The sequence below is a fragment of the Cryptomeria japonica genome, chromosome 11, assembly GCF_030272615.1.
Source record: "Cryptomeria japonica chromosome 11, Sugi_1.0, whole genome shotgun sequence".
Lineage (NCBI taxonomy): Eukaryota > Viridiplantae > Streptophyta > Pinopsida > Cupressales > Cupressaceae > Cryptomeria > Cryptomeria japonica.
This window is the reverse complement of record NC_081415.1, coordinates 726,752,019-726,764,576: the sequence shown is the minus strand read 5'-3', so window position 1 is coordinate 726,764,576 and position 12,558 is coordinate 726,752,019. Positions and strand designations below refer to the sequence as shown.

Genomic DNA, 12,558 nt, shown 5'->3' with positions numbered 1-12,558 from the left:
CTTAGGGCTCTTTAGAGACTACCTCAAATTAGTGCACTCTGGAATGATCAAGTGACTTGGGCAACATAATGAATACTTCCCTAGAGTTTATCTACCCACCTTAATGTTTTGATATAGTTGGTTTCTCTCCATTATGCACAAAACAAAAAGTATGTTTTTTTCCATCTTTGCACTACTTTCCACTGACAATTTTTATAAGAATGCATTTTGAAACTGGAATGATCAAACAATGTTGAGTTGAAAAAAATTGAAAGAGGTTTGTTTGAAGGATTCACTTATAGGTCTAGACAAAGGATTCCTAAGTGATATGAGATCCTACAATGATTTCATCATAGTTTGATAGTTTTTTTCTTATAGCTTGGATCTTTAAAGACTACCGAGATAATGCATTCTAAAATGAATGAATGACTTGCAAAACAAAATGGGGTCATCCATAGTGTTTACATACCCACCTTGATGTGTTGGTGTATTCAATTTTTGTCTAGGATGAATGAAACAAAAAAATCTTAATCTTGCCATTTTCCCACTACTTTCTTGTAACAGTCTTTGCATGAATACATTCAACGCTAGCATAATTCAATAGGGTTGAGTTGACCAAAAATTGGAGCTTGGTTAGTTTGGAGGTATTTATTGTCCACTTTTAGGTCTAGATGAAACATTTCTATGTGTCACAAGATAAGAGAACTAATTGGTCATAGTTCGTCAATTTTATGGTCTCGGGGCTCTTAGAGACTACCCCTAAAGAGTGAGCTCCTGATTGATTAAGTGACTTGTGTTGGAAACTTGAGTTATTGAGTTGTGTTGTCATTGATTTCAACCTTTTTTGGTGTTATCATTGATTGCACCATGTGTAGTAGATTGTTTGGAAGTGAGTGTTATGATAGTGTTGAGTGGTTTGGTGGTGATCATGAGGTGCTTTTGTATGGTTGGTGTAGTGAGATGGTTTGGAAGTGAGTTTTATGATATTGTTGAGTGGTCTGGTGGTGATCATGAGGTGTTTTAGATGGCTTGTGTAGTGAAAGTTTCAATATGTAGAAAACAATAATTATATGTAGAAAATAGTATTTAATGTCCTAGTAGAAGAATGCTTTGCATTCCTCTAGATTGTAAAGATTATGGATTGCAGTTCTAGATATAATGTTTATGATATGTGTATATTGCACTATCAAATTTTTAGGTCCTTTGTTGCTCAAATTGAAGAGTTGGTTGTTGATTTCTTTTACAATGAGATTATCTATCATAACTAGTTTAGAGATTGCTTGGCGGTTCTCTGATATGTGGATTCAAGTGCTATAGTTTGGATGATATCTTCATTTGGTTTGTATAGTGTTCCAATTTAGTAACTAGTATTAGTTTGTTTGGAAAATGAAGTTATGTTGTTCCGTGTCCTATGTTGTTAGCTAGTTTGGTCTCTAGCTGATTGAGGTGGTGTATCTTAGTTGGATCATGCTCTTTTGGTCTAGATATGCATTGAAGGTTGAGTTTGAATGTTGATATGGGTCTCAATGTTGCATGTGTAGATCCACAATGTGTATTTTGTATTGGAGGATGTTTTTGGGTTGACCGGTTAAGGTGATTCATTGTTTAACTACACGTTTCATTTGATGTCGGCTTTGGAGGATGTGTTAGCATGTGCTATTCATTGTAATCATTGTAGAAGGATGTGTTGTGATGTGATTGGGTACCCTCTAACTCCTAGAGTGGACCACATTTGGTAGTATTGGTCTAGATGGCCTAATATATGTAATAGTGTATATTCTATCTAAAGCCAACCTAGTTGAGGGTTTTAATGAATGATCTTGCATAAATAGATGTGTAGTTGTATGAGTTGAGGAATGGAATGTGAGTAAATTGATGTGAAGTAAACATGAATGATATGCAAGTAATTTGGTGCAAAAGTTAGTTTGTGAAGAACTATGGTGATAATGTCTTCAATGTGATATGCAAGCAATTTGGTGTGAATGTTTAGCATGACCCAAGTGAGGTGAAACCATTAACAGAAGACTTCATCCCCATCATGAATGCACACACTTGATTATAGTAACCCAACAAAAATACAAAGCCCGTGAATGCACTAGCCCTTCACACCAATTTTTAATATCTTCGTAAAACTTAAAATAAATTTACAACCACCCATTTACAAAACAGTCGATTTGAATTTATAAGTAAATTTGAGAAAAAGTTATTCACCCTAAAATGCACTCGCAAAAGAACCTAATCTTTCACAGAAGCCAGAGAGGAGAGATGTTCCCATATTTGAATGAATCTATTTCTACCATTAATCCTTTTCTGTTCCAATGCATTCTTACCAGACTCTCCCTTCAACAAATGTCACAAACTTCCTAATATCTTCTTCAAGTGGGCCTGGATTTGGAATCCACATTAAATCAGAGGCCTCAAATTTCCAAAATGTGAGAAAAATGTGTCCCCATGATTTAACCCAACTGCTTCATTTCTAAGAGTTTTACTTGAACTTGAACGTGCAGCCACCTCACCATATTGACTGGACTTTGAGTTGCCATCAACAAAAGCTTTGGTTTACGTTGTTTCTCTGGTCTCTCTCTTTCATTATCTTCTTTGAATAGAAATATAATAATAGGTTATACGTAAGCCTTAGTTTAATGCATGCAACTGTTTACGATAAGCGTTTATCTATCAATCATGATCAAACCTCCCAATGCGGCGTAATCTTCGTTTGACAAAGATTGTACGTGTGAAAGTTGCTTGGAATACCTAATTACAAAGCTGTGAGCGCTTGAATTAATCAAATGGACTGCATTATACCACGGTTTGTCTGGGATTTAGGGTTTTCAAATATTGTATTGAGAATCGAGCCCACAATGAACTTCTCCTGGTCTACAACATCCTTTGATTGCGGAAGATAGGGACTTCATTTGGTTAGGCTGCTTCATGCTTATCTTAGAAACACTCACTATTTTAAAGCCAATATTTGAAAAGATTTGAATATTTTAAGGGTAATAAAACAATCTTTTAAACATATCTTAAGCATTGGTGATTAAAAATTGAGTAAATGAAAGTGATATATTGCATGAGTATAGATTAATAATTTAGATTGATTAATTGAGATTGAAATTGAAATGAGACGATTGCAAATTTCAAATATTATATAAGATATAGGATGGACAATAAGCTTCTCAAAAGTATGAAAATTGGTTATGGTACAATTCAAATATTCTTAGGTACAATACCAAGCCATAATTGACACTCTATACTTAGTTTTAACATTTTAATACAAGAATAAAGGAAACAAAACTTAAATTAATTGAGAGATAGGCCTATAAATGTATTAACCTACATTACACAATGTTTATCTTTCAAATTTTAAAGGTTATTTCGAAGGAAGTTAAAGAAACTATTTACCACACCTCCAAGGTTAAAAAAATCATTATTAGGATTCATATAATCCATATATTTAATTGAAAATAAAACATGGTATTAATCCTATCTATGCATAGCATCAAAATGTTATAAATGTTAGGAAAGGTCTATCAACCTTGCATCCTAGTCTTAAGAACAAAAAATAAAAAATAAATTTCTCAAGCCTCCCAAATGCTATATAATAGATGAAAATGCTACCCAAATTATTAAAAAATGCAAAACCTCTATTTTACAAAATATAAGAACCTTTAGTGTTAACTTTTTAGTCAAACAATTTCGATTATTTAGATCATCTAAAGATGCAAGATAAGAGCATAGTATTTTTTTATGAAAACTTGCATATAAATTGGTTAGCTCCCTTGCCCTATAAATATCTCAAAAATATAAATTGAAGTTCTATCCATTCACTATTTCCCAAATACTATGTTATAATCTACAAAATAGAGAATAACTCATCTAGACTAATGAAAGCAATGTAGTAACTATTTAAATACAAATAATAAAGATAAAAAATACTATAACATATAGTTATTATCCAATGGGAATAATGAAATTATAAAATGATAAAATAATATTAAGAGATCATTATAAGTATGAATCAATTAAAATACAAGCTAGGAGACTGCGTATATAAAGACTATGTGAAATGGAGGTGGTAAATACAACTAAGAGGGAGTGTACACATAGAGTATCTAAAAATAGGGAATTATAATTCTCATGGAATATGCCAACAACTTAGTCCATGTTCACAAATATCTACTTGATTAACCTAACCAAGATTAAATAAAAGTGTAGAAAAAATTACATAATAGAAAAATAAAAACCTAGTAAGAGAATAAAGATCTACATTAACATGAAAAAACATATTTAAGGATATTAAACTATTAGTTGAACTCAAACAAAAGATTCCATATCTTATTGTAGACTATATCTCATTCTACCACCTTTAGTCATTTGAAATTATATTTTATCCTCTTTAGAAAAAATCCTATCCAAATCTCGTAGAGATGATTGACTCAAAGTCCTCTTAGGAAAAATGACTATTTCAACCTTTTTCTTTTAATTTGTCCAATTGCTTCCCTCTTTGGCACTAATTATTGAGACCTATATACCTTTAACTATGTTATTATCTACTATCCAAGAAAAATTATGTAGTTTGAATCCTTTCCCTAACACAACACAATTTAAAATAGAGTCTTACCCTCCTAAGAACCTCCTTTTAATCAAAGATCAACTTAGCACTTAATTTTTTCTCTCCTCTCAAAACAAGGAGAGTCTCAATGAAAATCAATGTTGCATCCAAGCTCAAGATAGTGAATTTTACAACAGGATTAAACAAATTCCTCCATTTCACCTTGTTAGGCCCAATGTAAGTAATCAATCAATTCATTGAAATAAACTACGCTCTCTAAGTATCTATTTTTATGTATTACTAATGAGAGAGATAATTTAATGGTGAGTGGTGGATTCCTAATCTCCTTAAAAATCATTATATGTTAGCTCATTTTGGTTCATTAAGAAACAAAACATCGTTGTGCATCCTATGACCTCCTAAGTATGCGAGATCTAATCTCAAGTCATAACATGAAACCTATAACATGTACCTTATACCTAAAAAATATCTCTTCAATATTAAGGAAAATTTATTATCATTCTAGGTAAAAAAAATGAAAAGGGACATGAAAAATAAAAGGAATGAAGAAAGACAACTAGTGGAGAGAACAACAAGAAACTTAAGTATAAACATAGTGTGATAAATAAAATAATAGGGAAGAGAAAGTGGTGTAGTAATAGAAACTATGGGAATGCATATAGTATCTCCAGTTCAAAGCATACACAACGAGAAAAAAAAAACTCTAGATCTACCTACAATTTTTTTGTGATTAGTTTGTAACACATATATAAAAGATAATGTTGATATATATAGAATTTGAATTCTCTATTTTAATATCTTTTATTCTCCTATTTTGTAAGCATTGTTGTTAGTTTATTTTTATTAATCTAATAAATTAGTATGAGAGCTATAGTATTTGTTGTTTCCAGTTTAGTTTTATTCCAACAACTTGGTATAAGATCCCTAGGTTTTAGTTTGTATCGTATATTATATTTTTGTGTTATTATTTATATTTGTTTGATTTTAAATATTGGTTAAAGGTGGTAGAAATATCTAGCAACATTAACCATCTATTGATCGACAAAACTATGATGTATGAGTAAAGAATATGTACACCATGATGGATACAAATGATTCATGGGAGCATGTGGTCAATAGTTTCATAGATATTACCAGTCCAACAACATACACAACTCTCAAGAACTCATAAAATTCCTAGATAAATAAGACTATAAGAAAAGATTAAAAATCCCTAAGCTTGGACAACCTTGAGAAAATAAATATTCCCTAAAATAGTAGCAACTAACTATGAAAGGAAGGCATGAGAAATTTTCCAACTTAGTTTCAAGGGGAGAGATAAGTTGAATCTTGTTAACCTCCAAATTCCCAAAAGATGAATTTTCTCTTTCTTAATAGCTTCATGGATTGGAATTACAGGATGAGATTTTTTATAAGTAGAAATCCAAGGTTACTTGGCTTAATGAGGGTGATCAAAATACATTTTTTTTATAATTTAATTAAATATAACATAAGTAGAATTTTATTTTCTCTATTGTCTCTTATCAAGGTATTCAATTATCTTCTTTTAAAGACATCATGATGAATCTATTTCTATTTTTGGTACTTTATTTCAAGGAAACTAATAAGTTTCAAATTAGACAAAGAAGAGTTATTCTCAATTCTATTCCATCTTTGGTTATGCCAACAATGAATAATCAGTTAAATGACACGCATAAATCTTGTGGAACTAGAGAAAATTGTTTTTAAAATGAAGAAATATAAGGATCCTTGTCCTGATGGATTTCCTTAAGAATTTTTTCAAGAATTATAGGATATTGAAAAAGATGATTTGTTAGAGGTGGTGTGATAATCTCAATCATAGAAACATATGCTCTAAGCTCTTAGTTTCACCTTTTTTATCTTTGATCTTCAAGAAGGATGGAGCTAGTTCTTTTGATTCTTTTCAAATGATATTTTTTTGTAATGTCACCTACAAGATAATTACTAAGTTGATGGTTGATTGTCTTAACCAAATGTTAGATTTATTGATATCTTTTGTGAAGGGAGGCTTTTTGAAGGGGCAACAATGTCTTGATGGTATAGTTACTACATTAGAATCTATCCATTCTAGAGGTTCTCCTAAGAAAAAGTCTCTATTTATCAATCTAGATATGTCAAAGTCTTATGATAGGATTTGATGGTCTTTTGTTTCAAATATTGTATCAATATTTGGATTTTGTTCTTAATGGATAGCTTAGATTATGAGTTGTGACACTTCATCATTTTTAATTTTGATCAACGGTATCCCTTGTTCCATTTCTCATGCTTTAGATGGATTGAGACAAGGGGATCCTATCACTCCTTATCTGTTAATTCTTATGGAAAAAGGCCTTGGTAGAGTCTTGACTCAACTAAAAATTAATGGGTGCATTCAAGGCTATCAAGTAGCTTCAAATTTTGATTCTCATTCTCATCTTAAATTTGTTGATGATACTATTTTAATGGGAGTTTCTACCATTTATTAGGCTACCAACATTAGAAAATATTTGGATATTTATTTACTTTCTTCAAGGTAGAAAATAAATGAGGATAAGTTAGATATTTATTTTTTCAATACTCCTTTTGAACTTCAACAAATAAATGCTTCTATTCTTAGGTTTAATATATGCCAACTTTATCTAACCTATCTTGGGATTACATTATTAGTTGGTCTTTGTAATCATCTTCATTGGATGAAGATAATTGAAAAAATTAAAATGAAGGTTATTGAGTTTCAGATGGTTATCCTTTTATTGGGTAACTTACTCTTCTTCAATCTATGTCACAGGCTCTTCTTGTTTATAGATTTCTAGGGCTTTCAACTCCTAAATGTTTCTTAAACAAATATGATTCTTTAAGTCATAAATATTTTTGGATTGTAAATTTAGACTCTCCTAAGTGGATTATAATTAAATGGGCTTGTGTTTGTAGACCTAAATAAAATGGTGGTCATAGGATTAGAATTTCAAAGTGTAATAGTCAAACTTTGGTAACAAAATAGTTTTGGTGGTGGTGTCAACATCAAGATAATTCATGCGCTCAATTTATTTCAACATAAATAGTTGGGCATTTTTATTGCAGAGGAGATTCCACATGCTAATTTGAGTGGAAGAGGAACTATTATACATAATACTTTGAAAGAAGGAGCTACTTTGGTTAAGAACTATCCTTTTTAGATTGTCAATTCTATAAATTTAATGCTCTTTCTTTATTAGACTCTTGAGATAATAATCCCTCTATTCTCCATTCTTTTCCTTGGCTTATTAATCTAAGGCCTTTTTAGTATCCGGTTGGTCTCATGATGCTCATTTGATCAAGTGTTATTGTTTGGTGGATAACATTCATATTTATACTTAGAAAGATATATTTTGTTCACCTGTTGAGGGTATTTGAAATTGCCGGGTGACTCTCTCTTCAATTTTGGATGATTGACCTTGTTGTTCTCTAGTGTTGGTTTATGTTCTTTCCTGGTGGTATGATCTAAAGGGAGCCTATTCAATTTCAAATGGCTATAAAATCTTCATGCAAGAGTGAAATGGGTATAAGGATTTTCCTTGGTAGAAAAGGATATGAAATTCATATTGTTTTTTCAAGTGTAATTCTTTTCTTTGGCATGTTTATCATAATAAATGTCTCACTTGGGATAATATAAAAAAAAAAGGATTTTTCAAGGACTTTCTAGACGTGTTCTATTTGGATCTAGTGAAGAGAGTGACTCTCACATTTTCTTGCAATTATTCTTTTATGTTGTCTTGTCGAGACAATGGTGGTCTATTTTAAATCACCCTTTTGTTGATGCTTCTTCTATATCTAAATTTTGGGCTACTTAGGGCCAACCTCCTACCTCAACTTCTATTCTTTTGATTACTTGGGATATAGGACCTACTTTCATTCTTTGGCAAAATTGACTAGAGAGAAATCATCAAATTTTCAAAGGCTATCAAATTGTTATTAAGTATATTTGGAAAAAAAATTTAAGCTCTTTGAAAGAAACCTTATAGGCCAAGTTCTCTATGGATGTCCTTTTTTCTTCCAATAATCTAATTTTTCAAAAGTTAGATTTGGAGTGGTTGAATTTCTCAAGCAACCTTAAGTCTAAGGTTAGGTCAATGAGTAAAGTGAATATAGTTGGGAAATGGTCTCTTCCTCATTTGGGATTCTATAAGATTAATATTAATAATACTTCATGAAGTAATCCAAGATTTGTAGGGATCGGTGGAATTGGAAGGGATAGTGTTGGGTCAATTCACTTCTTTTTTTCTTTAGTTATGGAGATTGCTACAAATAATCACACGGAGGCTTGTGTTGTTTCAATAGCCTTGGAGAAAGCTTTTGAGTTGGGCTGAAAAAAGGCTATTGTGAGATGGATTCAATGGTTTTGGTTTTCCTTTTGAATAATGGGAGAACTCCTTAGTCTTCTTGGAAGTTGGCTTTATATGTGGGACAAATTCTTCGCTTGGCTCAAAATTTTGACTCTGTCTCTGTTATTCATATTCCTTGTGAGTGGAATGTTCTTGTTGATTGTTTGGCTAAATGGACATCTGATGTTGATCATAATTGGAATGTTATGGATTGGGATCTCTTTCTTTATCTCATTGCTCACAACTTTCACTCCTTTGTCGTGATTTGAGCTTCAATAGTTTAGTATCTTATTCTTGTTGTCCTTTTTTCTTGCTTTCTTTTGAGGCTTCTAAGGGGCTTTTTTGTAACAAACCTCCTTGGGTTTTTCGTTCTATTAATTTCAATGACTGTTTAGAAATCTTTATGTAATTATTTCAGTTTCTAGTTTAATATAATTTTATTTTTTTGCCCCCAAAAAAGAAAAACAATATCTTTACATTTATATTTACATATACAATTAACTTAAAAATCAAAGAAAAAATAGAAAGTTGCTGATATAAAAATTTTAGATTATTTATTATATTTGAATTTTTATATACAATGATTCTTAACACCCATTTATAATTATAAAATATCCCCCAAACATAATTAATTTAAGATAAGAATAATTAGATATTACAATTTTGTTTAAAGCACAAATAAAAAAAAGAAATAGAAAGATTGATACATGTGGGATGATCTCCTTCCCATGTGAATACTTGTGATGAAATCCCAAACAGATTTTTTCCAATTTAATTATGCTTGACTAGACTGTGCAGTCCCACGAACTATATTTTATCATAAACTCTCAAATTTATACTCTATTTCATTTTTTTATGGATATACAAGTCTATGAAATGCTTCCCCAAAAGAAATTGTAAAATGTAGAATTTCTTTATTTATCACAAAAATGAATTTGAGTTACTGTAGACTGTGATTTCTTAGAATATCTCATAAAAATTCCCTTTGAATATATTTGCAGGTTTCAGTCTATGGAGTCTAGAAAACAACGTAAGCTCAAAAAAAATATATTGTTATTGCGTACAAGTCAACAAGTACAGTTGTAAGTGTGGGACATAAACATTAGAAAACAGGACAATTGACGTGTAAACTCCATTATCAATACAAATCAATACAAGCTTCCATTCACCCACCACGTTTTCATGGCAAGTCATCGTCTGAGAGGGATGAGAATTTAACTACCTCCAAAGAAAAGGGTTTCAAATATGACGGTTAAAACACAGTCCAGAAAGAGCAACTCAACAAATATGAATGCATCAAGATACACTACTTAACCATGTTCTTGAACTATATAATTCACTTCCCAATTGCACATTGATCATATCATACTTAATGCTGTGGGACTGATTTAATACCATGACTGGTTTTGAAATAAGAAAAATCAACACTAACTCTAACTCTTATGTGATTAGAATATATCCAAGATCCCGGAAGAAAGATATTTGACAAAGCCGGCGGCTATTAAATTAAGATTGATTTAAAAAGTAAGGCAGTCCAGCTAAGAAGTTTGAATTAATACAAAAGACTCTTGCGAGGAAAAGAGGAATCATGTCGATGCCAAATTGAGGCCCACTTGAATGAGATAGGCCCTCATCTTGCACTATATAAAGACGAAGCTAACGTTCAATTCATCATGGCTTCCAGCCAAACAATGGAGCAGAGTTCTTCCATGGCGATCCTCATTCTCTCGTTGTTTTGTTTGTTGGCCTCTGTAGCACAAGCAAATTATTATTACAAATCCCCTCCTCCCCCATATTTATACAAGTCTCCTCCTCCGCCATCTCCTTTTCCACCACCTCCCTATCACCATAAATCTCCTCATTACCACTCTCCATCTCCTCCTCCACCATATCACTATTCTTCTCCACCACCACCTTCTCCATCCCCTCCTCCTCCATATCACTACAAGTCTCCCCCACCACCATCTCCATTTCCACCACCTCCCTACCATTATAAATCTCCTCCACCACCCTCTCGCTCTCCCCCACCTCCATATCACTACAAATCCCCACCACCACCATCTCCTTCTCCTCCACCTCCATATCATTACAAATCCCCACCACCACCATCTCCTTCCCCACCACCTCCTTATCACTATAAATCTCCTCCTCATCTCTCCACCTCTCCCCCTCCCCCTCCATATCACTACAAGTCTCCCCCACCACCATCTCCTTCCCCTCCACCTCCCTACCACTATAAATCTCCTCCTCCCCCCTCTCCATCTCCCCCACCCCCATATCACTACAAGTCTCCCCCACCACCATCTCCATCTCCCCCACCCCCATATCACTACAAATCACCCCCACCACCTTCTCCATCCCCTCCACCTCCATATCACTACAAGTCTCCCCCACCACCATCTCCATCTCACCCACCCCCATATCACTACAAGTCACCCCCACCACCTTCTCCATCCCCACCACCTCCATATCACTACAAGTCCCCGCCACCACCATCCCCATCACCTCCTCCACCATATCATTATCCATCTCCAGTCTACAAGTACAAATCTCCACCTCCTCCGGTTTACAAGTACAAATCTCCTCCACCCCCAGCAAAATCTCCACCACCTCCCCCTACAGTCTACAAGTACAAATCTCCACCTCCTCCCGTTTACAAGTACAAATCCCCCCCTCCTCCTCCCCCTGTCTACAAATATAAATCACCTCCTCCGCCAGTGTATAAGTACACTTCTCCTCCTCCACCTCATTATTAAGCAGCCGAGGCATCAATAAGGTAACAAACATTTCCTATTTTCTTTGGAACTTGTTTATAATCTGGTTGCAAACACTGACAATTGCAGTTCATGGTGTTCATATTAGACTGAAAGGCTTTTCAGCAAATCAGCCAATGATTCCATCAATTAACTAATACGCTCTTTGAATTGGGTTTGTGATACAATTGCAGGTACATAATGTCGTTTGCTTGCTTCAAAACAGGGTGGGCAGATGCTGTACCTACTTATATATCTATATATTTGCAGTGACCTTCTGGTTGTTGTTGAAATCGACGATCAAAAGTTCAAAATGTTGTATGAGAGCTTCTTCAATTTCTCTGGTTTTTCCAAGTTGGATTATCGGATAGATTGATTTCAACATGAAAGCCAAATTAGTAGTGAGAAAGTAATCAGACCCAACGGAGCAATACATCACCCTCAACTTATCGGATTGCTCTGATGTGTTAGACATTTTCAGAAAATATAATAAAATGTACTGCATTTCCTTGAAAGCCATTCGGTTTTAACCAAAAATAGTTAATGGTGAATGCAGTAATCTAAATTGAAATATCTACATTTACCTAATGGTGCCTTTTGTTAAATACGCATTTATTGAAGGTTAAAATATTAGGTAAAACAACAATTTAATATCAGGCTTGCAATTTCAACAATTTTGTCTTTTATTTTTCTCTAAATAAGTGATAGAATAAAGAACACGCTGCACATCGTGAAAATACAGGGTGTTCCCACAGGAGGCAGGCGATAATGAGGTTTGAAAGAATGGAAATACATTACATTGGTACGTATTGTTTGACCAAAATATTATTTGTTTTATTATTTGCACACCCTAGATATAAAATTGTCAGTCCAAAGGAGAGTGCATTTCATG

General features: G+C 33.2%; 1 protein-coding gene across 1 annotated transcript in view; it reads left to right on the top strand.

Moving 5' to 3' along the window:
• Nucleotides 1-12,181, top strand: part of LOC131041223 (uncharacterized) — a 118,524-nt gene extending 106,343 nt beyond the window's left edge. The window contains 2 exon segments of the mRNA XM_059214835.1: nucleotides 10,478-11,689; nucleotides 11,861-12,181. Coding sequence (XP_059070818.1) covers nucleotides 10,478-11,669 — 1,192 coding nt within the window. The 3' untranslated portion in view covers nucleotides 11,670-11,689; nucleotides 11,861-12,181.
• Nucleotides 12,182-12,558: the final 377 nt, after the last annotated feature.